At 41.2% G+C, this 27,426-nt stretch overlaps 1 protein-coding gene across 1 annotated transcript in view; it reads right to left on the reverse strand.

The window, feature by feature from the left end:
• Positions 1-25,796, reverse strand: part of PDE6D (phosphodiesterase 6D) — a 33,803-nt gene extending 8,007 nt beyond the window's left edge. The window contains exon 1 of the mRNA XM_058843540.1: positions 25,614-25,796. Coding sequence (XP_058699523.1) covers positions 25,614-25,663 — 50 coding nt within the window. The 5' untranslated portion in view covers positions 25,664-25,796. The remainder of the gene's footprint in view (positions 1-25,613) is intronic.
• Between the last annotated feature and the right edge of the window lie 1,630 nt (positions 25,797-27,426).

Genomic DNA, 27,426 nt, shown 5'->3' on the forward strand with positions numbered 1-27,426 from the left:
ACTCAGAGACTGACAGCTCAAAACAAGGAGCCTGCACACCTGCATGATGCCATCCTGAACAGGGACACAGCCATCCATAAGCCTCAGGCCCTCCTCCTCTGCAGCTCCTCAGGGTGGCTCTGAAGATTCTCCAGTGTCAGCGCCAGAGACTGAACAGAGCAGGATCTGTGGGATGAGCCCACACAAACCAGAGCCCTTCCAGGAGCTCTCTTTGGCTGCTCTATGGCAGCGCACCCTTCGCACTCAGTACTGCCTACAACAACTGCTCAAGGAACTGGCTGGGGAGATGGAGAGACAGAAGAAGGACAATATGGACCTTGACATGGGTATAAATAGGAGCTGTTGGAGATTTGCATATTGAACTCATCCTCTAACACACACAGTTTCCAGGCAGACTCACACAAACTCATCACACTGATCACATTTTTCCAGGGCTCCCGGGAAGAAACAGATGCTTTAGCAAATTTTGCATCACAGGCGAACATTTGTTTTAAAATTATATGTATGGAGGAGGGGAAGGGAAAATGGCTGCCTCAGCAGAGCTGTGAGACTTTCCATGTCCTACTGAAAAGACAAAGGGGATGTGTGCACAGGGTCTGTTCACACAAAACTTAGCAACAACTTGGAGCATTGGAACAGCAAACATAGGGCAGCCTGCTTATGTCCTTCTAGGTCTGTTCTAAACACATTTTATCTATCAGTTGTTCTGGGATTAAGGCAAAAGAGAAAGGGGAAGAACCTCCTCTGAGGTCCCTGTTTGGCACCTCCATATCCTAGCAGGAACCTGCAAAGTGGAGCTCTCTCTCTAGTCAGCAACCCAAGGGAGGCCGGGGCTGGCAGAGAAGTCAGAGAGAGAAAATGAACAGCAGAATGGCAAGAAGAACCTGCAGCAGGGCTGGGCATTTCATGTGGTGCTGGCTGAAAAACTCCAAGTCCTTAGCCAACACAACCTGCAGGACAGAACTGCCCCAAATGTAATTTAAAATGCCAAAAAAATCCACCATTCTTCCATACATCTTCCCAACACAAACATTCAAATTAGCCAGGGTGAAGTTATTTGCATAGAAAGCAGTGTGCCATCTATCAAAAGCCATGTATGAGGGGAAAATAACAAATGAGACAATCTGAGCATCTCACTGACAAACTCATTTATCTTCCCGACATCGTGCCATGCAAACACTCTTAATTATTAGCTGAACAGTAATTTAGTAAATTGGTTACTTCATTATCAAAAACTGGTACTACCTTTAAAAAATGGTCCTCTCACAGCAAATATGGTCCTCTCAGAGCACAAATAAATACGTGTCACAAGTATTTATTTGCTGTTTGTTCACTATCAATATCAGTCAGTTATGAGCTCCCAGGTTTGGCCACAGGCTGTGTAGTGCCAAACTGAGCACTAGCCAAGTTCCTCTGAACTGGAAATGAAACACTGACCAAGACAGCAAACCCAGCACTGCCAAGGAACTGATCCAGCCTCTCAACATCTATATCAGTACTCTAACTAATGGACCATTCCTTTTCCTTGCCATGACTTGCTTTGCCTTCCCATTCCTCTTCCCTTCTCAATTTTTGGAGCCCTCTAAAATCACATTTCACCATTTTCAAAAGTATTATATTAGAAGTGCCCTTCAGTGAGAAGTAGCCTGACAGCATTATTATTATCCTTACTTGAAATACACAGTTATAGTGTTAGTGACCTATTATTTCTGGTGAGGGAAAACACTAGTGTGCACTACTGACTTCTGTAACTTCTTCCTATAAGGATTTCTCTCTCATCCAGTCCAAGAAAGATGACACAAGTTACATTGCTGTGCTGAAAATGCTGTGCATTTAAAATGTATGTTAACATTTGGGGTGTTGGACATCTATAAAGTGCTATCTGGCTTTATTTTGTTTATTGATGTTCCACTGTAAAAGTAAATTCATGCAGGACAGCCTGCCCCATACTTTGTATTATGACTGTCAAATTCAAGATGAAGAATAAATAAAAAGCTCAGGGCTCTACCCCTGCTGATTAGACCATGCTTCATGCATGCAGGAATGCATGCCACAGTTCCTAGAAAGTATCTTGTATTTAAACAATCTGAACATCGTTATCCTCGTGTAAACTCCTTATCAAATAAATAAAGGTTTAATGTCAGTGTAGTCAAAAGCTTTCTGACCTTGACAAGCCCATGTGCTGGTTGAGAGCATGCTTTTCCAACTTCTGCAAACAAAGAAAAAAAATCACCCTGCTAATCAGAGTGTATACAAAGAGTAAAAATATGTGGACCCAGACATATTTGAAGGAATCAGAATACACTAGCCAGTTCACAAGTTTTTTCCCAGTAACTAAACATTATTAAAAGGGAGTAGCAAATCATCAACTCTTAAAAGCACAGACACACACAATCTCTTCCTATTGAAAAAAACCACATCATGTACAAGAGAGAAATTAGTTTTAAAAATAAATGTTAAAAAAGAAACAGGCATCTGAAAAAAGTTTTAGTCTAAACTGAGATAATGTATAAAACTTTAATGGAATTTAAAAAAAAAAGGAGGCAAACCCCATCACAAATGATTTCTTGACACAGGAATACCTGACAAAGCAGCAGCTGTACTGCTTACCTAGTTAGCAGCTTATCAACACTATTTCTGTCATCTTGGATAGGACAGCTGCTAATAGGACATACCCCAGAGTGAAGAAAATGGAGATCTTGAACCAAACCCACACACACTATTATCTTCTAATGTGTTTAATTGGTTTAAGATTCTTCCACCCCAGCATGAGAGATATTGTTACTAAAAATAAAGAGTGCTCCACCTCCTGAGCAGCAGTGCAGACCTGCAGGCAGAATGACGAGGGCATTCTAAGCATTATTGAAAAGAAGAAAGTAAATTAATATTGGTCTAATACAATTACTCTTTTTGAAGAGGTTCATGTTAAGCCATTTGACAGGGGTAGATAAGAGCAAGTAGGAAGCCAGGCAGTTCCAGCTTTGTGAAGTTTGTATATGTGGCAGGGGGAGGAGAAGGAAGAACAGTGCTGTATTCCTAATTCAGTTTCTCACTCTTACACCACGAAATTTTCATTCATTTGTATTTTGGGGTCTTGGGGTTTTTTTTGGAAACGATGTCTGATTTAAGACTCAATAGATCAAATACTCTTCAATCCTGAAGGCAAGAAAGGATTAGGTAGAACAGCAGAAGGAAGAGTGTACTGTTGATCTATTTATATTCCACCACCTATTGGGTCAGCAAAGTCTTACATAAAAGCTTTGTAGTAGCTGGAACTTGACTTGCTTTATATACGTGACATGAATTAGCTGCCTCAAAGACCTGCTTTGCTTAGCCTGATGAAGAGAAATGATTTGTGCATTTCTAAATCCAAATTTTGCTTTCTTGAATACCTCTGATGTCAGAAGTTCTTTCTTTTTTGTATCTGTCATCTCTATGATTTGTTCAAACAAATCAGAATGTACAACCTTATCTTGTATTAGCATTGCAGAAGATTGCCTTGTATTACCACACTTCTAATTAAAAGTAGCCTTGAGGAAGAGAATGAATACAAACAAAATTTATCATTAAAGTAATAAGGAGTTAAAGAAGTTCTGTCTCAATCTCCCTATTATTTGTATGTTGTAATGTTTAGCACCTCTTGAATATCTCAAAGGCTGTGGCAAACAGTAGGTATCATTTCTTTTGTTAAAATGATCCTTTTTTCATTTTATTCCTTGCTGTCTATGTCTACACCATTCTAAAACCTCAGGAACTGCTGTACTCTTACATTTCATAATAAAAACAAGGCTAATGTTCATAACCACTCCTAGAAGGAAGGTCTTTCATCATCCCTGCCAGCTTTTTTTTTTTCCACATGAAATGCAACATTAAAAACAGTTCACTACCTGCCAGGTGCAAACAGCATCTCAACAATTACATGTTAATGAGACCTGTCCTCTGGGAGAAGGTGGAGCTGAAAGCCCTGAACAATTCAAACAACAATCTCTGCTGTAGACCAAAAACGCTTCTGATCAGGACTCACCAACCTTCACTCCTGATTTTACATGATCTGTTGTGAAAAGCAGACACAACCACAAGCACGGCATAAGCAAGCATGTTACCTTACAGGGATGTAAAGCTCAAACTTTAGGGATTATATTTATATCAGACATATTTTCCCAGAAGAATATTTGCATCTCAGTTGTTTGAATCCAGTCTGAGGAATAAGGACCAATATGAATTATGTAAAGTAACTACCAAATTACAGGACTACAAGGTAGACCACCTAAATGGCCTTACGCTTCTCCTCCACTCATGCCATTCATCCTGTAATCTTTGCCATCTCTACTCTCACTTTTTATTACAATTCCCAAATCCCTCTTCCACAGAACTCCTAATTGTGTGCTTAAATTTAAGCATATGCACAGATGTTCTGCTGATTCAGGTCCTTGAATTCACTCTGTTCACACTCAAGAGAAATGCTGCTGTCTGCTGTTTAATAAACCACAAGTGCACATGCTGGCAGTGTTCCTCCTAGCCTAAGGATGAAATTCAGTGCAAAATCCTATCTACTGAATGAGCATCCACCCATTCTGTGACCAGGAATACCAACACATAAAAACTGGAAGTTATTCCTCAAACATTATTGGAGCCTTGGGGTAGAGTACTGTCAACTTCTGCTTTCAGAAAGTAGCACACTTTGTTGAGTTCCTGATTAGACAGAAAACATGCTGTGACAGCTCTTACAGGGGCAGAACTTTTTTAAAACTCATCTATTATAAACCAACTTTCCTGGAGTGATGCACAAGATATGGGTTACTGTGCTCCCAAATGATGGGAGGTGCTGGGGACTGGAAAGGTGCTCTATTATATCCTCAAATGGAAAGAAGCCAATTATCCCTTCAAAGCACTCTTGGCACTCCTTCACTTGCTATAAAAGAGCCTGCTTTTAAAGTCTCCTGTACAGAATAAATTGCTGCGCAACAGAAGCCAGGGAGATCCACAGATTAATGTGAACCACATGACAAAATGCAGCAAAAATCCTCAACAACCAACAAAGTAATTTCACAGCAAATTATGTAATCAGAGGGATATATTTAACAGCTACAGCATCACAGCAAAAAGATCAACACAATATAATATACCTGTATACTTTGTACTTCCCTTTATAGTTTCTGCATTACATCTTTGTGTGTGCCTGCACAGATGTGGTATCACCACAACAAACAAAACAAAAATCCGACAGTTCTGGATTAAGCTGCTCTTGGCCCATGCTCTTGGAAAGACAGTTACTGCACACCATGCCAACCTTACCTTGGCTATAACAGATTATGCTAAAAGGGCAGAAGTTAATATCGCTCCCTTCTATTGTGTTAAGTAGACAGAGCTCTGACCATTTCCACTGGGCAGTAGGGTGGTCCTGGACTGAAGCTCCAGTACTCCCTGCAATGTGTCACATTCTCCCTGCATTTTGGATGACCATTCTGAGGCTGAGCTGTGTCCACACCAAGTATTTCCTGCTTGAACCTCTGAATGCATTTCAACTTAGCAGGACTCATGATGAGGCACACTGCAAAAGTCTGCAACAAAAATGCTGCCTAGGTCCATTTGCAGTAGACGAAGAGACTGCCCTGTTACCCAGGCACACCAGTAAAGCCTACAAGACAAGGCCCCTGGGACTTCTCTGGGAACTAAGCTCAACCCAAGCAGACTACACCTCTTCTAATCTCAAACCAAACCCCATACCCTAAGATTTGAGATCCCTGACAAAAAACTTTAAAGTGAAACCCAAAATGTACTTGTGGTACAATGAATACAATGTTATTCAAAGTGGGAATAAGCTCCAAATCAAATCTACACACACATCACTGGCTCAGGGGGCAGATTCCCCTGTCAGAGGGAGCAAGCTGCCTTCTGTGCAGATCTGTTTGCTACTGTTAAAAATGTGCTTTGTTTCCTCTAGAGGCAGATGTTAAAATGGTTCCTAGAACCAGACAACAGTGCCAAAACAAAAGCAAGCTGAAGCAATGTAGTGGTTTTCTGCTGTTTTCTGCTGCCTGTGTTTTTTAGGCTTTTCTTTGGCTTATCTCAATAGCCTTGACAGAGTTCCTTTATACCAATGCCTCAGCAGGAAAAACAACATGTGATCACATCTGGAGATTGCTTTACAATCTAGGTAGCAAAACAATCAATAACTTGGAAAACCTGCAGGACCAGGAACTGCACAAAGAAAATTATTTTCTCTTTTCCAGTGCAATAACACCCCACTCCTCCCTTCTTCCCTGCATTTTAAATGCATCTCAAAAACTAGCATGTTAGAAAAGCCTAAGCTTGTTCTAAGAACCCTTTGAATATTAACATAATTAATGTCATCAGTAATACTGAGTTTGTAGAAACAGCAGGTGAATCAATGGGAATGATGTATTCATCTGAGAAAAGAATGTGACCTTTAAAATCCATAAGGCTTTATCAGAACATAATTTTAAAGTGGGTTGCTTAGCTCAGAACAAAACTGAATGTAACTACAGAGAAAGCTAACAGAGACACTGTGTATACAAGAGAAACTAAAAATACAATTGGAACACTGGAACTTCCTTAAAGAAGATGCCTGGCCTACATCAAAATGTGAGACAGGTTGCAGGACAGTTTGAGGAGCCACATCCAGAATGCTTAAAATTAAGTTAAAGAATTTAAGTTCCAAAATAATTGGAATCAGTTTGTCCATTTTTTAATTTTAGCACATCAAATAATTTTCCTCTCTGCAAGTGAACACTGAATCAGCAATTGAAATAACTTTATTTTGTCTTAACTACTTCAAAACAATAATTTCTTCACAGCTGAACTATTATGGTAACATTTCAAGGTTCTCAGCAATAAGTGAACTAGAGGGAGTTTCATGGAAACAATTTATCAAGGGGTTCTGGTGTATAACTTCATTTTCATAGATAAGGTTTCAACTAGAAGCCCTCACAGGAATTTATCTCCCTGTAAATTGTTATGGACTATTGTTCTTCACAGAGATGATGTCATGACAATCATGCAATAAAATCAGCTTTAAACGAATGAGGCAATTTAAACCTCAATATGCCTCTTCATTTTACACAATTATTCAACTGTTTTTAAATATGTATTATACTGGCTTGCTTATAAAAGAAAGCTTGGATTGATTTAATGTCATTTTTGAAACACCGGAGGATTGGATTATTTTATGTCTAAAAGGATCTTCACACTTCTCCATATTGAAAGGGCACAGACCTGAGCAGAGGAACAATGACTTCTTTGACCAAATTTTTAAAAGGGATAAACATGGCTGCTTAGCTGGCATTTTCATACAGTTTCACTTGAATGACCTGTAGCCTTGTGTGAAAAGTGGAGAAAAAGCAAACCTAAAAGGCTCTAAAGAGGCAGTTTTATCAGCACTGCTTGTGGTCAGTCAATGCCTTTGTTCCTTGAAGACCTCCGCAATAATTTCTCTATTGAGCAAAGTGATGTTTATTGAGAATGGCAAAGCTGAGCATCAGCAGGTCCCCCCGCTGTTCCGTTTATCCATCCAACTCCAAGCAATATCTCGGGCTGAAAGTGTCCCCCTGGTACAATAAACAACTGACAGCACAGAAAGCCTCCATGACTTCCAATTGCCTGTGCTTATGTAGTGACTATGTGCTTTTCTTCCCCATTAGTGTTTCATCTCTTTTTTCTCTCCTTCATTTCACACCTCTTCATACAGAGCTCTCTCGCACACCAGCCTACTGAGCTCTGAAGACTAGTTCAGTTTCATGTATTTTAAGAGAATGTGTAATTTACTGGAGGCATTAATATATCATGTACTTCTAAGAACAGATATGCAGATTGGAAATTAGTGACAGATTTGGCTTTGGCATGGACTGTGCTAGCCGTTTGCACAGCTTCACATTGTCGCTGTCATCACCCCAGACAAGAGGCAAACCTCATCAAATAACTGGAGAGACAGAATTCCTCCCTGAACAGGCCACACAGTACAGCTCAGTGATCAGTAAATTAAACCATACCTAGTACTATACTGTGCTACAAAAACTTCAACTCATGCTCTCAAAGTAGCTTTTTAATAACTGCCTGCTGTAGAGACTGGGAAATAAGCATGAAGACTTGCCCACAGCCACACAATGAATCAGTAAGAGAAGAGGAAAGACATCTCAGGGGGTGTTTGGCTTTGTGACTTGTGTTTCAATAGAAAATACTGCTTCTCTCTTTAGGCAGCCAGGAACTGTGCTCCCTGGCTGATGGAAACTCTTATTGTAACTTGGAGTGACTGCAGGAGCACAGATTGCTGCAATCATGCTGTAGGGTGGGTGCCAGTGGTTTCCTTCACTCTGTTTCTCCTGCTTTTGTTGGTTTCTCAGTCACCCTATCTCCAATGCAGAATGGCTCTGAGTCACTGTCAAGCATTACTAATGGAAGTGGGGAGCAGGAAGGAAATAAAGAGGACTGTGCAAAATTAAAAGGACTTTTTAGTGTCTAAAATGCCATATTAAAGTAGGACAGCAAAATGGCTCTATTGCCTCTGACAATAGAAACAAAAGTGTTCTAAACTAGAAAAATGTGTAAGTCTCTGAAACTTTTCAATATTCTTGTTCTTTAAGACAACTTTAAAAATCACCAGAAGTACAAAACAGGAAAGCCATGCAGGTAAATACAGCATTTGTTCCTGCTTTAGTTCATATTAATTCAACTAGAGTTCCTGTGAAAATTGTCTTTTTTCTCTTCCAAGTCTGGACACTGAAGTATATTTTGAGCTCGAACTGCTTCAGTGAATTCAGTGTACAGGTCACGCTCAACATCACAGGTTGTTTTTTGCTGATTTAAGGCAAGTAGCCACCTAAGCTAAAAAAATCTCCATACTCTAAAAACTTGTGATGCCCCTGATACAAAGTTTCTATCATGCTTTAATAGACGAGGTTTCCTTCCACAGTTCATTAGGTGTAAAAAAAAGCCCAGTGAAAGAGTAGAAACACAGCACTTTTCCATGTATTCAAACTGTCCTCAAAACTGCCAGCTCCAGGAACTGCAGCAATAATTTTGCAAAAGGCAGCCAGCAGTAAATCTGAAAGGACAAAATCTTGGGACAAATGCTATAGCTGTTCACTGCTGGCAGGGACAGGCAGACTCCATTTTGTACAGAGACCATCAATTTTGCACAGAATGACATTCAGAGAGGACTAAGAGTCTAAAGGACTCTTAGAGATGAACCAATATAAACACATTTTGCTTAAGTAAGTCCAAACAGCCTTGTACCACCTTCACTCTATCATCAGCCTCAAGCCAGACTCCTTGAACACAGGATGACAGTGGTCAAGTAATTAAATTTTAGAGAAATTTCTAATTCTTGTATCTGTTTGGTGAAAATACTAAAAATAAACTCTGTGCTAGGCAGAGTTGTGCCTTCAGAACAAACTGCACCTGACCAGCTCTACAAGGATCCCCAAATGGCCCTGTGACACTGAGATACTCCCTTGCACTGCACTGTAAGGGAACTATACTTTGAGATTAGCTGTTTCCATATCCACTAAAGCTTCCCAGAGTTGGATTGCAAGCAGTCACTGTCAGGAAGTGTCCACTCCGTTGCAACCTGCCTTGTTTCCTTTTTTCATCACCTTCTTTCAGAATCTGTTGGGATCAGAGGAGGACAAAGACTAAGCACAGTGCTGGAATTAAAAAAAAAACCAACTTCTGGAAAAAAGCAGTAAATTCCAGCAATGAGCTTTTCCTAACTTCACTTTGCTTAAAAAACTTTCCAGTAGTTCCAGCCTCACCAGATCCTGCTGAGTATGGGCAAAGACTCATTTTTTACTCATTCTTGTGCAACACACAATTCTTTGTATGCAATTAACTATCACAAACAATTAAACATTTTAGTGAGCCATCTTTCAGATCTCAGCGATCTACCTGTCACTGAACTCCTAAATGCTGGGCTCCATTCTTCATTTCACAAAATGCCATGAAAAAACATGTATTTGTTTCTTTGGATCTCCTCCATTTATGAAGGGTGTGTGAACATCTGACAGCCCTACTGTTCCACACAGGCCAGCTCCAAGGAGAAGCAGCAGACCTGTCTCACAGATACATGCTGCGACTGTACCCCTGGCACTTGGAGACACAGAATCAGCCTGGACAGATCTGGCAGCCCTGGCCCAGATTAACTCTGGTGCACAGGTCAGGAATACAGGCTAATGATAATGAGATGGGGCTGCAAACATTCAATCCAGATACAGCAGAACTTAAAGTGCTCAATCTCCATACTGAACCTCACCAGCAAAATTTTGAGCCTCTTTCCCCTCTGGGAGCCATTGCCCTTGTTTGCTTTCTCCACCAGAGTAACATGTTAAAAATACTGGCTACTGAGATACACAATGAGGTAAAACAACATTTCAGAACCTGATGCAAACATACTTAGCAGAGCCTCAAATGAGCTGGTTAGATACTCTGCAAAATGGGAACTTATGGGGAAGGCATTTTAGTTCAACCAAGATGAGCTGCTTGGCTTTCTAGCACTTGTTCTATTTATTCCTCTACTCCAATCTTCTCAGTGTGACGTCTTTAATGAGGAGATCACAACATCCCCTGTACTGGGCCAGGGAGATTAAGCAACACAGACACACACAACTAGAAAGCAAGAGTCTTTGAGATTTAACTCAAAATCTATGCTGGTTTGCCACAAAGATTTGACATTTAAATGACTGAATAATGTTAATCTTCCACTAATATTAGACTGCTCTTACGAGGTATTAGAGGATAAACCCAAGCCATTTTCTTTAGAAAATGTATTTCCTTATCACTATATAAAAGATGTCTGCTGATTTTCCTCTGGGAATCTTCTGTTCCTGGGAGATACAAATTTAATGTTGGACTTGCTCATGCCTACGTGGCACTAGACCACAAAACAGGGAGCAAGGGGTTTGTTTTTCATTTTCATAAAGGTCAATAAATACACTATTCACTCCTAAAATATCAGCCAATATACAATCAGAGCAAAGTCCATCTATTTTTGAAATTACCAGTGTCAGATTCTGTAGTATTTCTTTACAAGGTTCATTGGAATAACAAGGATCCCAAATATACAACAGAGGTAATTAACCTCTAATTTCTATGAGCACATTCATAAAAGACTGCTTTAGGGTGAGAAGCAGGAAGAGAAAAAAGAAGATCATAGTTGAAACAAAAAGAGAAAATTTTTCTTTTGTCACTAGTCTGGCAATACTACAAAGCAAGTACAGACCGCAGCAATATTTTTTTTTTTTTTAATACAAAAACTAACCAACAATCTTAGCTAGAAGTGCATAGCTGAATGCTCAGATTTGTGGCATTTCAATAAGTGTGCTTTAATTGCTTATTTTCTATCTCTTTCCATTGTAAGACAAACAAAGATGCCATTGAGGATGCATCTCCCCTGATAAAGCAATCAGAACATGAGCCTGCAATTACAGTAATACTTTGCATAAAGGCTTCCCCTATTAATCCAAAAGAGCTTTATTTCAAAACCCAGTATTTTACCAGGCTGCCATTCTCAATAGTGCAAAAATTCTTATGGATTCTTTGTGCCTGAATTCCAAGCAACTCAAATGGGCTTCTTCTCTGTAGAGAGTATTTATTTGTTCCATTTCCAAGGATAGAAGGGCATGGAACAGTGGCACCACTGCATGTCCAGCAGTTCAACAACATCAGGTTCTTCCCACTGTTCCTTGGACTGCTGCCAATGTCAGAGATGGCACCACATCATTCACATACACAGGATACGTGTACTAGCCAAACACCTATGTTCATAAACCTCCTATTAATCATCCCTGCACTGCCATATATTAACATTAAGTAGGTGATTAGTGTCTTAGCTGCCAACAGCCCTGCTAGCTTGGTTACATCTCAGGTGGATACTGTTTACTCAAGAATTTTATTGTAATTTCTGTTGGCAAAAAATATTCTACGAAGAACAAATGTATATTCCATCTTTTAATGGAATTCTTTTTCTCAACCTTCATGAAACAAAACCCAAATAAACAATTTCTCAAATTTAGCGTATAAAACATGACAATTCACAGATAGAGCTGATAGACAATTCACTGACAGAACACCAAATTTAGTAACCAGGAGGAACTGTGATTTTAAAAAATCTTCTTCAGCAAAGACTGGCCAGGGCAGAATCAAGCAGTACAGGTTTTGTACATTTGAAATACTTCTTACCTCTGGATACCTGCTCAAAGATTGGAAGAAGCTACAAGCACATTGCACTATTACTGAGGAGAGATCCTGTTCTGAGCTGCCCTCTAAACACCCCTCCATGCACAGGAGGGCAGATCCTTAACTCTGGATGTACAAGCAACTGCAGCTACCACAGAAGTCTTCAAGAGCCATCATTTTAAGGAATTCAAATGGCACTTCATTGTTCTCCAACAATCTTAGGTAAGTAATGAATGTTTGGTACATGAAAGGAGGCATCTTTCATATCAAGAGCTGTTCATCGGTGTCTTTTACATGAAGGACAGAAAGTTGTCCCTACAGAGAAAGTTCTACCCTGGACTTTTTGCATTTCTGATATGAAGTTGCTTGTATTTGGTTTCTTGCTCTTCCAGGGAATCAGGAAAAAAACAGAAATAAAACTGCATTCCAGAGAACACTTTAACTTGTGCTGCTGAGAACAGAAACTAGGCCAGGGGAGGTTTCAGTGTTGCTATCAATTGGGGCTTCCATCTATACAGAACAAAGCAAAAAAATCACTATTGAAAAAGACTTTGTAAAAACATTCAGGGAAAATCTGTAGCTCAGTCTTCAGACAGACATGTCTCAACTTCAGAGAGGCCTGTAAAAGAGGAAGAATTCATTTGCACAAAGGACTTCAGGGGCTCGGGGATTTTTTTTCGGGCATAGAAACTTCAGGCTGTGTGCTACCACTCCAAATCCTCCCCATCAGATCAATAAAGCCTGCAGTCATTACATCTGATAGCTCCTGCCTTCCAGGAAATGAGCTTATGAGTTTTATTCTAATTGTTAAAAGGCAGGTGTTCACACCACCAAAATCAACTGCAAAGGGAACACTTAAGAGATTCTTGTTGGCAGTCTCTAGAGAAAGTAGGAATAAAAGGTCAAGCACTGGATTTCTCTTGCATTCACACACTGATTCTGTCTGAATTCCCCTTACCGAACACCTTTTCAACACAATGTTACTTTTTAAACAGTGCCTTTCTCTGGCAATTGAATTAACTGGGAATTTGTCACTACACTCGAGTCAATCCAGATTAATGCACAAAGTGAATTTAGAGTTGAGCTAACTATCCCTTATTTAACCTCTGCCTGAATATTTTTATTCTCCAAGAGTCCAATTCCAAAGCTTTGAAGTGACTTGGAACCAGACATATTCAGCCAGGGATAAAGGTATGCACAGTGGGGAAATCAAGCAGAAATGGTTAAACTGGGGTAAATTTTAAGCGTATGAACAATGTGGTTTTACCTAGACTAGAGCTTTTTCCAACAACACAGACACCTCTTCTTTGACACTGGGAAGAAAAGTACAGACAGGGCTTTATCCAGTGCAGTACATTTACACTGTGGAGCTACATCCCTTCAAGAACTCCTGGCACCAACAAATTCCGTATTGCCCAAGCCATTTGGCATAAAGATGGTGTGTATTCCCTCAAGGTGAGATTACAGCTCTGTGTTCTATTCAGAAAAATAGGCCAGACAATTGAACTTCTTTTTCCAGATGGGCTCATTTTCCCTTTCTCACAAGTAATGCTGGAAAAAGACAAAAATGAATGATATCCCAAAAAAATCTTCTTTACACAGCTTTTAAAGCAAATGCCAGTTACAACCTTCAGGGGACACGTGCTACTGCTGCAGTATATCTGGTAATTAGTCTGTAAGGGTTTCTGTTTATGACAAGAGTGAAAACTAACTACTGCAGCAGAAGTAATATTGGCTGAACACAGATCAGCTGTTTAGTTCAGTCTCCCAGCTGTGCCCAGTGGATCTGTGCTGGCAGGAATGTGATGCTGGAGTTGGTAGAGCAGAAGTCACTCAGTTCTCCTAAAGGTGATTTATGCTTTTTTGAGGCTGCTCTGCAACCTTTAACTGCTCCACAATATCTCATACAGAGCACATCCCTCACTGTTTCAATCCAGAGATGTAATCAGGAATGCATCTAGAGATCACCACAAGTTCTCTGGGAAAGCAACACAGTATCCTTGAAATTAATTACGGAATGGCAAGGGGATTTAATCTTATTGAGATTTTATATAAAACAGCATTTAGCCCTGGCACTCACAATCTACACCTAATAAACAAAATAAAAATTCAAATCAGCCAGAGAAACAGCTACAACAAGCACTTTCATAAACTCCACAATGACAAATGCCAGTCTCCTATTTGCTGACACAGCACAGCAGAGGAACAAGCCACACTTTTCCTGGCATTAGCTTAAATGGTTCCTTGGATATACACTCCCTGTGGATAGTGTTGGCCTGAATGTCACTGGAGCTACAAATACTTCATTTTTGCTTTTTTTTTTTTAACTTGGACTATATCTGCATGAGAAGTGGGCATGCTTTAGCCTTGCAAACTGTACATCCCCCACAGCCAGTAGAGTTGACTAAACAAGAGCATCCTCACTGCCAGTTACCCTGTTTTTCCAGGCAGAAAATTATTATGAACACTCTCAATGCCAAGCTGAGGGAGTCAGTAGGGATGTGAATACTTAGATGGATGTCAGTGGCCCTCTAGACTCAGAGGACAAGACCAAAGTGAGAATCAGATACAGTTATTTAATGGATAAGAGAAAGAAAAGTCATGGATCTGAGACACTAAAGTGGTTTTACCTCTGGAGTACTATGCAGGCAGGAACACATGCTGCCATACAGCATCAAACAATTTTTGGTTTTCCACTTAAAACTGACAGGACTACGATTATTCAAGGAAAACAAGTTCATTATCTTGTCTCTTCCAAGGAAGGGAGGAAAACTTAGAGCATAAAGACCAAGTGGAGAATGAAAGCAAAATGAAAATACAGTCAGGAGGAAATGATTGACAGTTGCAGGAGAAAACTAATCTTGTAAATGGACCAGAGGCTGCTCAAAGCGGATGCAGAGAGGAGGAATAAAGGGGGATTTATGCAGATTGAAGCAGAACTCTGAAAAACCAAGGACTCGATATCAGAAATACTATTCTTTTTTTGGAATCTCCAGAATATGAGAAGTGCTTCAATTGGCAGTGTGGACTAGTGATTTGACAGTTTAACCATCCCAACATTTTACACAGTGTTCAACAGTACAGCAGTCTGAAAAGAGAGAGACTTCGGAAAAGCACTACAGCCAAACACAAAAAGTACAAGGAAACAATTCAGTTCCAAACCAGCTGAGAGGAGGTAAAATACCTCCTCTCCAAAATTATTTTGTTCTGAATGCTGTACTATGATCAACCTCTACAGCTCCAGCAACATGACCTACACGGATGTGAACCTCCGAGCGCGTCACTAGGATCACCATGATCTGGAAGATGGAGGATCTGTGCCCAAACCAGGATCTCTCTGCTTTAGCATGCAGTGGAATTCAGAAAAAAACACTTTATGGTGGGGACAGAGTAATGAAACCTCCACTGAAATGACAAAAAAAGCAATGACCTCTATTATTCTACTCTGCTTCCAAGCATCTCTTATAGCTTTCACTATTAATAAAATTTACAGTTATGTTTATTTTAAGGTGTAAATTTTATTACTTTAATGTGCTTGTAGCTGTATGTTAAATTTTCAGAATATATTAAATCAGATTTTTGCAATTTCAATAAAAAAATATTAATATATTTTTTAGCTCAAGCAGTGGAATATCTTATTTCTGCTGTGAAAAAAGACAGAATGCATAACTACAACTAGCTGTAATTCAAAAGTTGATTCCTTGAATATAGGTATTAACAACAAGAAAATAAAATTTACTTCCTGGAAAGCCAGACTTACAGAGGATACAAATATGTTCATAAAATATTATTTTGGTGTTTTAAAGTACAGACTTCATAAGCATTCATGCTAAGGTGAAAGCTAATGTGAAGTTAGACACAAAAAGCTGAAAAACTGCCATTAGCTGCACCCTTTACAGGTGTGCCTACATTAAAATATAGTCCTTTTTTATTTGAATTTGCACCTTTCCAAACATTCTACTGCTTCATTCACTGCACCTACTATTTCAGAACTGGCAACATTAGGAATGAGGTATACAGTATTACTAAGAGGAAAACAAGGTACTGCTTTATCAGGGAAAACAGATGCAAGAGACCATCATGAACTGTGAAATATTTTCAGCTGGCCACTGGTAGGGCTGTAGTTATATGAGAACCTTAAAGAGGGCAGTATGGCTGGGGGGTCAGTAGTAGAGGTTTCTGCTCCAGTCAATACTGCCCCTCTAGTTAGTGTAGGGAGGGAGAAGGTGGTCATGGAAGGATTGCCAGTGGTGAGAGAAAAGGAACATATTCTAGTGATGGAGTAAAAGATACGTGGAAAACCAGGGAATGAGTGTTTCTTAATTCTTATGAAACTAATCCTTAAAGTCAGTATGGTAGTAGTATAATGCAGTTCCCTTTGAAGGAATTAGAGGGGGAAGCACATAAAAGAATCCTTTTCTGGATCTGTTTAAACACTGTGTTTTTATGGCAACAATACAACTGTAATGATGTCTTGTAGATTAATGAGGGTTCCATAAATGAATGGCCCAAACTGGATTGAGAAATTTACTGGCTTCTCTGTCTCTTTCTGGAAAGAGTATTTAAAAACAACATACATTTGCTCTCAAAGGCTGCGTGGGGTTTTCAGCCAATGATTTCTTCTGTCTGGTTCATTGAGAGCTGCAGAGAATAGAGCCTCTAATGGCACTTGCTGCATGGTTCTAGACCCTGTTTGTGACTTTGTCTGGTGACCAGACAGTAAGTTGTCACACAGCACAATAATGCTAAAGATTTCTTGCAGAAGTCAAGGGCAAAGAGAAAATTACTACCTTACTGAGGTCATCTCAAATGCATTTCTCTTAAAAGAAATGATGTGACCACAGACTTACCAATTTGAAGCTAAAACAGTCAACTAATAATGGCAAGCTATGTTTTTAGAATTGGTGTTGTATAACTAAACATGGTATGTGAGAAGCCTTCTCAGGTAAGGTGGTGCTGAGTGTTGGAAAACTCATCAAGAGGCTGCATTGAGCTCATCTGATCTGAGGCTGTGGGCATAACATTCCAACAGCAGCAGTGGCTGGAGAGGACTCCGCTTACAACCCTCCCCAGCTGCTTCTTACTTTCTCCCTCAAATTCAACAGCTGAGCTGTTGGTAAAACTGTCAACCAGCACAGGTCCTGCTCCTTAGCCTGTTGCTGAAGTCATTTAAGCCAGCATGCAGGAGGCTGCAGGGCTCATCTGAGCAGATTGGCTAGTGACTCTGAAAAAGAGGCAACAAGCAGGTGGAGATGGTAACCCATGCTCTGTACAGCTGCTGTGACAGAAGCACGGAGCAGAAAGAATGCAGATATTTTTGGATGTCCTCTTTGCTCAGAAGCAGGATGCCACTTCCTGGACTGAGCTGTTTTTAAACTTTTTTTTAAGGCTACTAAGATTCAAGCAAAATAACAAACAGAAGGACTTTTTATGTCTTTACCTCAGCTTCTGAGAAAGGAAGTAACTTAACTAAGAAATGGTGAAATCTTAAGCTGGACTATAACAACAGGCCAGTATTCTAATGCACTAAAGTCTACTTGAAAGAGTTACAATGGAAGTGAAATGCTTAAAGGACCTTTAGAAGATCCACCTATGTTAAAGGCTGGTAGGTATTTCTTGGTGTCCAGTTTCCAGATGAGTTGGTCTATTTCACCACATGGCAGTACATCGATGGGGACAGTGGTCACTCCTCTACCTTCTCTCTCTGCAAACTCTTCCTTCAAGAACAATTGAGGGTGTTGCAGAACTCCCTTAAGGAGAGTTAGCAACAGTTCATGCCAACACTTGAATCAAAACTGGGTCCCCCTCAGCGAGGGTTTCTGTAAGAATTTTCCCATTCACAAAAATTTTTATTTAAAGCCGTGCAAACAGACAGCTTTTTTACTGCCTCCTAAAATACAATTTCCTTTGACCTTTCAAACCAAGATGACTTGACATTAATTCTCTGCTTCCTTAGCAGGCTGTCCCTGATCAGAAGTTTCTGACACTTAAGACATAAGATGAACTCTTGATTCCAAGCATGTCTAGCCTTCCTTCTCAAAAAGCTTAAATTATGTCATGTGAAAAGGAGGAAAGAGGCATGCAGGCAGTCTGCCTTCATTGGTGAGTAAAGTATATGATCTTCTTCCCTGCTTTCTTGACAAATATGAAAAGATGGATATAATTAGCTGTCCCAAGGACTAAATAAGATTCTGACTTGCTACAGAGTAGATGAAGGTTATGTACAGTGTAGCATACAGAGCAACCCATATAAATAGTCCTCTGCAGAATTACAAAGTATAATGCCCTGCACTCTCAATCTCTAATAGAAGACTATTGCTCCTGGTTAGTTACAACCCTTTCAATACAGGATAAATTTAATAACACTATTCTTTTGTGCACTGCTATCCCAAAATACTGACTGAAAATAAAAAAAATCATTCTTCTTCTTTCTCCTTTTACCTAAGCCTGCCATTCTTCCAGAAGAATGCTGCATGAAATTCTAGTCATGTCCATAATCAACTCAAAGGCTCACTCATGACTGAACTAATCTGATACTGTTTCCCTTAAGTCTCTTCCATACATAACATTTCTGTCACAATGAGAACTCTGTTCAGGAGAAATATGACAATGGAATCTCAAATTCATAATCACAACTGAAAATCCTGGCTGTCAAGAATTTAGCAAAGTGCAGTTGAGATCTGGTTCCTAAGAGAACCTTGGTTGCTGTCAGGTGTCTTCCAGACAGAGCCTCCCAATAGTCCTACTGTGTCTGCTTGGGCATGAAGACAAATGGCTTTGGAAACCTCACAGAAATGCCCAATGAGTGTATGGGGATACTTGCTCAAACTACTTGGGGAGTGATGCTACACAGACGACAAACCTGCTTCTCTGTGTGCTCCTGATGTAGTCTCAGGACAAAAAGACAGCACTTGAGAAAAGCTTTTAATATTCTGTGCTCGCTACTGCAGTTTATTGCACATCTAGAATAAACATATGATGTGTTCCTTAAGATGTAAGAACAACAGGTGTGCAAAAATCACCTTTCATTTGCTTAAATAACTAAATTTAATAAACTCTGTGATACTAGTATGCAGGAAAAAAAAGGACAAAATGTTGCCATGTGGCCCTTAACAGAGCATGATGTTTTCTGCTTGTTCTCTGTACCTGGGAATGTAGCATACCTCCTACTTCTATACAAACACTGATCGCTAGATGTAAGCAAAGCACTGGTTTATCTTTAATGGAGACTCTGAGCTCAAGTTGCCTTAATTTCCCTACCGAGAGAAATAGAAGAGGCTTATCTAACATAAATGTAAGATACATAGTAGCCTGCTATTTTATAAATTTCAAGTAAAACTTTGACTCAACATTCTTTCTGAGATCAGCCTAAATTCAGAGATAAATGTGTAAGAACAAGTCAAATCAGCTTCCACACTAAGGCTGCTTTAGCTAACAGAAAACTTTTTTTGCCAGAGACACAAGAGCCACATCAGATACCTATATTAAAAAAAAACCTCCTCTGAACAGTATCTGTTGGTTTTTGAATACTTCTTCTGCTTCTCTGTATCTGTGTAAGCTTGGCTTTTATCCTATATGTTGGCTGTGAAGATGCAGGGGGTGGGAGGGGGAAGAAGCTCTACCAGTTCTCACTTGATGGATTAAATTACTATCTTCTGCTCTGTGGAAATTCAAATACTGTAACACCAGCTGAAGCATAAGGCACCAATGACTTCCAAGGATGCAAAGAGTAATTGATATCTTAATATGATACAAAGGAAACTAGGGGATATAATTTTGCTAATGACAATGCATTATTTTAAGTATTTTATTAGGTTGGCACTAAACAAGAATAAAAAATACTGAAACCATAATTCCAGTAAAATGCTGGATAGGTAGGCTTTGGAGAGATCAAAGGATAAAACATAGATATAAATTTGTAACTACAAAGTACTAAAGCAACATTGCAGATGAAAAATAAAAACCTGAACTCCAATGTCAACTTCCACTTTTAAGTTGATGTCAGATGTATTCTCTGTGGCACCTGGCAACTCATTTGTATCCTGTGATGCCCCTTCCATTGTCATGGGCATAAACCCCCACTTCCAACAGTACACAGGGACTGCATTAAATATAACAAGTAGACAACTGACTGTAGCTCAGATATCAAGTTAATGCAAATCTCAGGTTAACCATAGTTAAATATTTACACTTTTTTCAATGAAAGTTAACATGGGCAGGACATGAAGTTTTGGTGTTCACTCGGGAACCAGGCAGGTAAAATCAAACCTGGTAAAATTGCTTTTGCTTTATTTGCAGGTGTGCCTCATAACTCAGTCATAAGAAACATGATGGGTGTGTTTAGCATGCCAGAACTAGGGATCATTGCACAGTGCAGAACTTCTGTCAATGCTGGAAATAACTCTGATATGAAAGGTACAGGTACCTTGACTACCATGACATTCAACTACCAACTACAACCTGCCTAAAGCTTCTGTGTGAAACTGGTCTCTGAAACAAAGGTCTCTCAATGCTGCCAGGGTGGGAACTTGTTGCGGTCAGACTAACTGGGAATGTGGACAACTCTTGCTTGTAAAGTATTTTAAGTTTTGTAGAAGGTAAGAGCGTTCAAAAAACCAGAAACCTGGATGAGGCAGAACAAACTCATGTTTTCTAGGGTGTTTTAAAATTGCATTAGAGCAAGCTATGGGCAAGTTCTGTTTTGGGTCTCTACAGAGTATATGTCTCAGCTTCTGGGAAGTCCTGTTCCTTCTTTTGGCTGGCCAGTGTCTCCTTTTAATCCATGATTTGATGGTTCATCTTTCTATTCCATTGCAAGAAGTCTAACAGAGTGAGATCTGAGGAAGTGCACAGAGGAAACCTCAAAACAAAGGGGAATCTTTAAGCCAATTAAAGCTGCTACCTTGTTAGTTTTGTAAACACTGCATCAGGTAAGCATTTCTAATTAATAAGCTGCCAAACACCTATCAGCCTAGCAATGAAATTGGGAACTTATTTCAGTGTTGCTTACAATTGGATTTCTCAACTTTGGAGTGCTGCATCAAACTAGTTCAAAACTTCAGTGACTATTCTAGGAATTGATGGACAAGACTGTCATTGACTTAAATTCCTGAGTACAGCAGACCAGGCTGAAGTTGGATGTGGAAGCTTCCCTGTCTGCAGAGTAATATAAAGTTCATAGATACTCCTAGTGATTCTGGTATAACTACATTTTCACTACAGCTATACCCATCTTTCAAAGAGGATAATGCTCTGTTAGAAAGACTTCCTAGGAAGAAAAACAATGGTGAGAATAAAGCTGGAAAAAGCTCTGGGAGCTAGGAAGATGTTCCACAGGGAACTTTGAGGACTGTAGAAAAGTAGGTCAGTCTTTGACATGAGAAGTTTTGCCTGCAAGTGTTGGAGTGCTTGAGCTACAGATGTTTGTTTACACTGACCACAAACACAAGTTTAATAACTCTGTAGTTGTTCTGGAGTTAATAGTGCCAGTTAATATCGTCTCTTCCTGCTTATGTTCACTCTATTACCTCGTTTCAGGAGACTTCTGAAGAACAGGCTACTGCACAGCCTTAAAATTAAGCTCATGGAAAAACCTGTCCTAAACTGATAAACAGCTACAGGACAAATAATACGACAGAGATTTTGATGAGACAAAATACAGAAGCAAATAAATAGATGATATCTTGTTTGACTCGTAAGGTTTAATATAGAAAGCAAATGTCCTTACTCCTGTGTCCTGTGTTGAGAGGCAAGATATGGCACTTTAACCATCCTAGGAGAATCAACCAGTTCATTTGGGTTTTCCTCCTTGCTGTTCTGACTGAAACCTCACAGAAAGAACTGATTAAAGTTGGACTGTGGCCTCTCAAGAGTTGGATGTGAATTTGCTATTGCAAACTATGACTGGATATTTCTAATCTACAGCACAGATGCTTTCCAAATGCTGGCAAACCAAACTCAACAGGGTAACTATCTACAGGGTCCTTATTCTAGCATGGTTTGAAAAAATAATTCTCTGCTAGTTGATCTCAGAACAAAGGTAAATCACAAATTGTTAAGCAAGTTGTTGTGGGGGGGGAGCCATCAAAATAAAACAACCCTGAACTTTGACTGCTGGGGAATTACATCACTGGTGTTACTTTCTTTTCATAAAAGATACTAAATACATACATTTAATAGTACACGTTAGAGATAAAATGACAGAACAAGACTTGAAGAATGTGTTGAAAGGGTGAGGGTCAAGTAAAATGCCCTTCTGTAGCTTGAGAGAGTAACTGTCCCATCTTCCAGAGGAAAAAAACACAGAGGCATAATCAAATTTCATGCATTTGAGATCACAGGACCAGATGTGCACAAATACTTGCAGAGACAAGACTTGGCTAATGCTTCACACAAATGAATCTTCAGTTACCAACTGATGCTGCTTACAGCCAAACAAGTGAGTTTTCATAGCACTAAACTACCTGTAGATATGTTGGGTGTAACAACTGCTGCTCAGGAAAGTGCCCTCAAAACTGTTTGTTGATAAACACACACACAAGCTCTGTTAGCAAATATTATCCCTGAACAAGTGACAAGCTCTAAGTGTTTGTTGTCTGCTTCCAAAATTTGTCTGCACCATATTTACTGAACTGTTGTGTCCAATTTTAACTGATGCCATAAAAAATCTTAGGAGAAGTGTAATAAAGTATAATATTCTCGTTTTCCTGCAAGCATCAAATATAGTGCCCTTGGTTTTAATATTTTTAAAATAGCAAAATCCCTGAGAAGAGGGAATAAATGTTCCTGGCTTGAATTTTGGGACATTAGTCACAGCATGTTTCTGCACTAGTGTCATAGAGGAAGGAAAACCTATCTTTGCATTGAAATTAGAGGGTGGATTTAGGCTATAATTTAATTTCCACATGCCCAAATCATCCAGCATGCCTCAATGAGTAGAAAAGCTTGTAATTAACCCCTTCTCAGGAACCACAAGTAAACAGGATTGTTTGAGGAAACTGATTTCTCAATGTGAACTGGACTTCCAGCTAGAGTGTCTGCTCTCATGCTAAAATTAGGGATTATTTTGGAAGCCTCCTTCCTCAGTGATGCTTCTGGCCCTAGCAACTGTTCCTGCCTCCCAAGAATCCCTTGCACACAGCCCCTGGGTACAATGCCATGCTCCTCTCTTGTGTTAAAAGCAAGTTCAGTTCAAGTGCCAAGGTTGCAGGATCTGCTTAAGTTGGTGGAGTTGAGCTCCCTCCCTTGTGGGAGCAGAGGAGAAAGTTTCCAGGTACTTCAAGTATGAACTGAACAGTTTTTCAGAACACATTTCTCTCTTTCTTTCTATTAATTGAGTACATGCAGCAATAGGGTGTGTGGAAGAGAAAGCATCTCTGAGCTGCAATTGTCTCTGGAGCAGGCGCCTGCCCTTGGACAAGGGATGGGAAGTTTGAGCTGATGTCTCCCTTGCAGGGAGCGTGGTCACAGCTGGGCATGAGCAGTTTCCTGTAGGGATGGTGTGGTGTCTCAAGGCTTCCTCACAAATGAGGAATGTCTGCTCAGCCTCTCTTCTGGCTTACTAAAGGCAACATAGACATTTTTCAACTATTTCAATTTGCTAAAAGTTTCAGTTATGAAATGCTTCTCCAGACTTTCCTGTTTATCAGACTTTGTACTAGATGGCCCCTATGGCAACTATCAGCGTACTCTAACATGTTTTTTGGAGAAGTGCAGCCCACATTTTGACATAAACTGTCCTGTCAGAAGTAATTTATTTATTTTTTTTAAACAAGGGCAAATAAAGGAAGACTAGACTTTAGACACTTCAACACAAACTGCAGAGTGCTTCTAATAAAGCTTCTTGTCCATGCTATGGCTGCTTGAGATCACAGTTTGTTGTCTGACATCCTTCCTCTCAAAGAGCAAAAAACATTTGCTCTTTAAGACAGCAAACAACAAAAAGCATTTCATTCAAAGTTGGACAAAGGCCTTTAGGTAAATTCTGCTATCCTATAAAGACTATGTACAAACACATGCAAAAAGCACTCAAAAGTTTCTTCCCTAGGCTTAACTTTCAAGGCACTTCTCACTTCTATCAACAGCTTAGTCTGGTCTTGTCAGAAGCTTATTCTTTTTCTAATTGCCAGCACAAAAGGTTTTTAATTTATGTTTTGACAGCTAAAATACAACATCTTCATAAACACAAAGAACTGTCAATAGCATCAGCACAGAAGCTAAGGAACCAGATGCAGTAGTAACAGCTGGGGGAGACTGCAATGATTCTATAAAAAGTTAAGAGAAGCATCTGCTTATAGTTTGATAAAAGCTATCTGTCTAAATCCAACCTAGAAAATCAGATCCTGCTACAGCTGGCATAGAGATTATGAACATCTCACAGAACAAAAAATCCCCACCACCCTGTTTAGAAATAATATGTTTTAATATCAAGAGGATATTTCCTTCACTTCTGTCCTTTTTATTGTAAAAAATTAAATGTAAACCAACTCACAACAATATTCTGATGTCTAAAGGTCAAGACAGCAAGCTTGCACCTGCCTTCTAAGCTTAGAAGAATTTACTTCATTAAAATATACCATATGTAAAATAAAGCTACTCTGTTTCTCACACTATTAGTTTGAACATGGGCCTTTTGGTTGAGTCTTTCTCTACTTTGCTGAAATCCTGGTTTGGAAGGTGAACAAAGCCTCTCGCCTCTCTTCTGAGCTCAGATCTATCTCATTTCATCAGCTTTAAATACACATCCAGGTACCACAGGCATAAAATCAGAATGCTTTTTGAAAGCCACAACATTAAAAGTTTTTAAACGAGCTGCACAGAAAGGCATTTACACGCAGAATACGTCAGCAATAAAAGACACTGCACGACCAACACATGTGCCGGTACCTCACGGTATGACAAGAAACAAGGTGTTTAGTTGCTCCTGGACCTGACGACCAGGTATTTCCTTTCCAAGAAGAGGTGCTTAAGCGCAGGCCGGAGGGGAAGGGATCAGATCCTCCTGGCGCAGAGCTATTTCACCTGCCCTCCGTAAGCTGTCCTCGCTGCGGGTGGGGGGCTCCTGCTGCCCGGGGCCGCCGCTCCCGGCCCAGCCCCTCTCAGCGCCGGGCAGGGGCCAGAGGGGCGGTGGCCGCCACCACCCTGCCGGGGACTTTGGCCGCGGGGACCCCGCCACCCACGGCATCCCGCAGGGCGGGGACGGGACCCCGGTCCCGGCGTCACGGGGCCTCCTTCTCCGTCCCCCCGCCCCAGCCGGCTCCGGCCCGGTCCCAGCCCTGAGGGACCCTCCCGCCACCGCCGGAGTGCGGTGCCATTGAGAACCGCGTTTCCATAGCAACCCCCCTCCCGCCCCAGGGGCCTCGCCACAGCGGGGCGGCGATCCCCGCGCCCCCCGCGCCGCCTCACGGCCCCCGCACGGAGGATACAGCTTGAAGCCGCGGAGGATCTCCTTGGCCCGCTCGTCCGTGGCCGACATGGTCCTGCCGCGCCGCGGGCGGGCGGACGGGGCTGGGCCGGGCCTGGCGGGAGCGCGGCGGTGACAGCGGAGCCTCAGGACCCCCCGCCCCTCCCTCCCGCGCACCCGCCACTGCCCGGCGCAACCAACCCCAGCGGCCGCCCGCCGCCGCGTCGACCAATCAGCTGCTGCTGTCCCCTCTTCGCCCCGCCTTTTGGATTAGGAGTGACAGCGCTACTGACCAATCAGACAGCGCTCTCTTCATTCAAGGGTGGGTGCGCAGCGGCCGCCGAGACTTTTCGGTTGGGCCTGACGTGGCTGCGATGGAGGTGCCGCAGGATGACCGGGCAGAGGGAGCGGGCGGTCCCCGGACCCGGGAGGCCTCAGCAGGGAGCACTTCAGGGGGCGAGAAGCCGCCCCGGGCCCGGTCAGCGCCCGAACGGCCCCGAGCCGCTGGAGCTCGGCAGGCGCTTCCTCCCAGGGCAGTGGGTGTCCCAAGGTTTCGTCTTTGGGGCTGCGCGGCGGAGCTCCAGCCTTGAACTAGGGTGGTGCTGGGGACCCGGGTGCTCAGACCCAGAGCGGCTTCTGCTGGGGACCTGCAAAACCCACCCGGATGAGTTGTGTGTCGCCTGCTCCAGATGACACTGTCTTGGTAGGGGGTTGGACTGGATGATCGCCGGAGGTCCCTCCCAAACCTAACAGTTCTGTGATTCTGCGTGTACCGAGGCCGGAGCCAACAGGACCAGCATTGTGGAGAAGGTTTAAAATAAATAGCGTGCTACCCCCTGGAACAAAGGCAGCCTTCTTTGTGCTGCAGAAATTTGAATCACAGAGCAGTTTGAGTTGAAAGGGACTTAAAGACCATCCAGACTGGCCTTGAACACATCAGGGATAGAGCATCCACAGCTTTGTTCGGCAATCTGTGTCAGTGCCTCAGCGCCCTCACAGTAAATAATTTCATCCTTATACCTAATCTAAATCTGCCTTCTGTCATTTTGAAGCCATTCCCCTTCTTCTATCACTAGAGCTCTATCTCCTTGTAAAAAGTTTCTCCACAGCTTTCTTGTAGAATGCCTTCAGCTACAGAAAGACCTGAATAAGGTCACCCTGGAACCTTCTCTTCTTCAGGCTGAACAATGCAAATTCTTTCAGCCTTTCCTCATAGGAGAGGTGTACTACCCTCTAATCATCTTCATGGCCTTTATGTTTGCGTAGCAGAGTTGATTGTGGTGGGGGAAACTCGCAGGTTTGTTGGCATGTCCCGGGAGCCAGGCTGCTCTTAAACATGAGCAAATCTGTTAACAATCTGAATGCTACTGATAAAAGCATTAAGTCATGGTAAAAATAAAGCCAGCAGTCCTCAAAAGAGGAGCAGTGAACAGTCAGGGTGCCATGAGTACACTCACTCATGGCTCTACTTGCTTCCAAATCGGCCACTGCACATAAGTGGAGAATGTGAGCATTAATAAAGGCTGCATTTAATGCATAAGGACAAGGCCACTGCCAGTATCACCAATAAGAGATCTTAATAATAAAAATAGGCAGCATTTATTTCCCTGATGTATGTGATCCATGCTCAATTTCCCACCATCAGTTTAAGTGTATGAAGGGGTCATTTTGAGTCTGGGCAGAGTGCCACAGTCAGCTGTGCAAATACTTATTTGTGTTTTATTAAGAGTGGAATTGCATGCTGTCTAAGGAGGTGGGACTAAAGATCACCAAGGAGAAAAGACTGATGAGGAGAAAAGGCAAGCAAGACAAAAGCGGACAAAAGAAAAAGGCAG

Source organism: Poecile atricapillus, chromosome 8, assembly GCF_030490865.1.
Source record: "Poecile atricapillus isolate bPoeAtr1 chromosome 8, bPoeAtr1.hap1, whole genome shotgun sequence".
NCBI lineage: Eukaryota > Metazoa > Chordata > Aves > Passeriformes > Paridae > Poecile > Poecile atricapillus.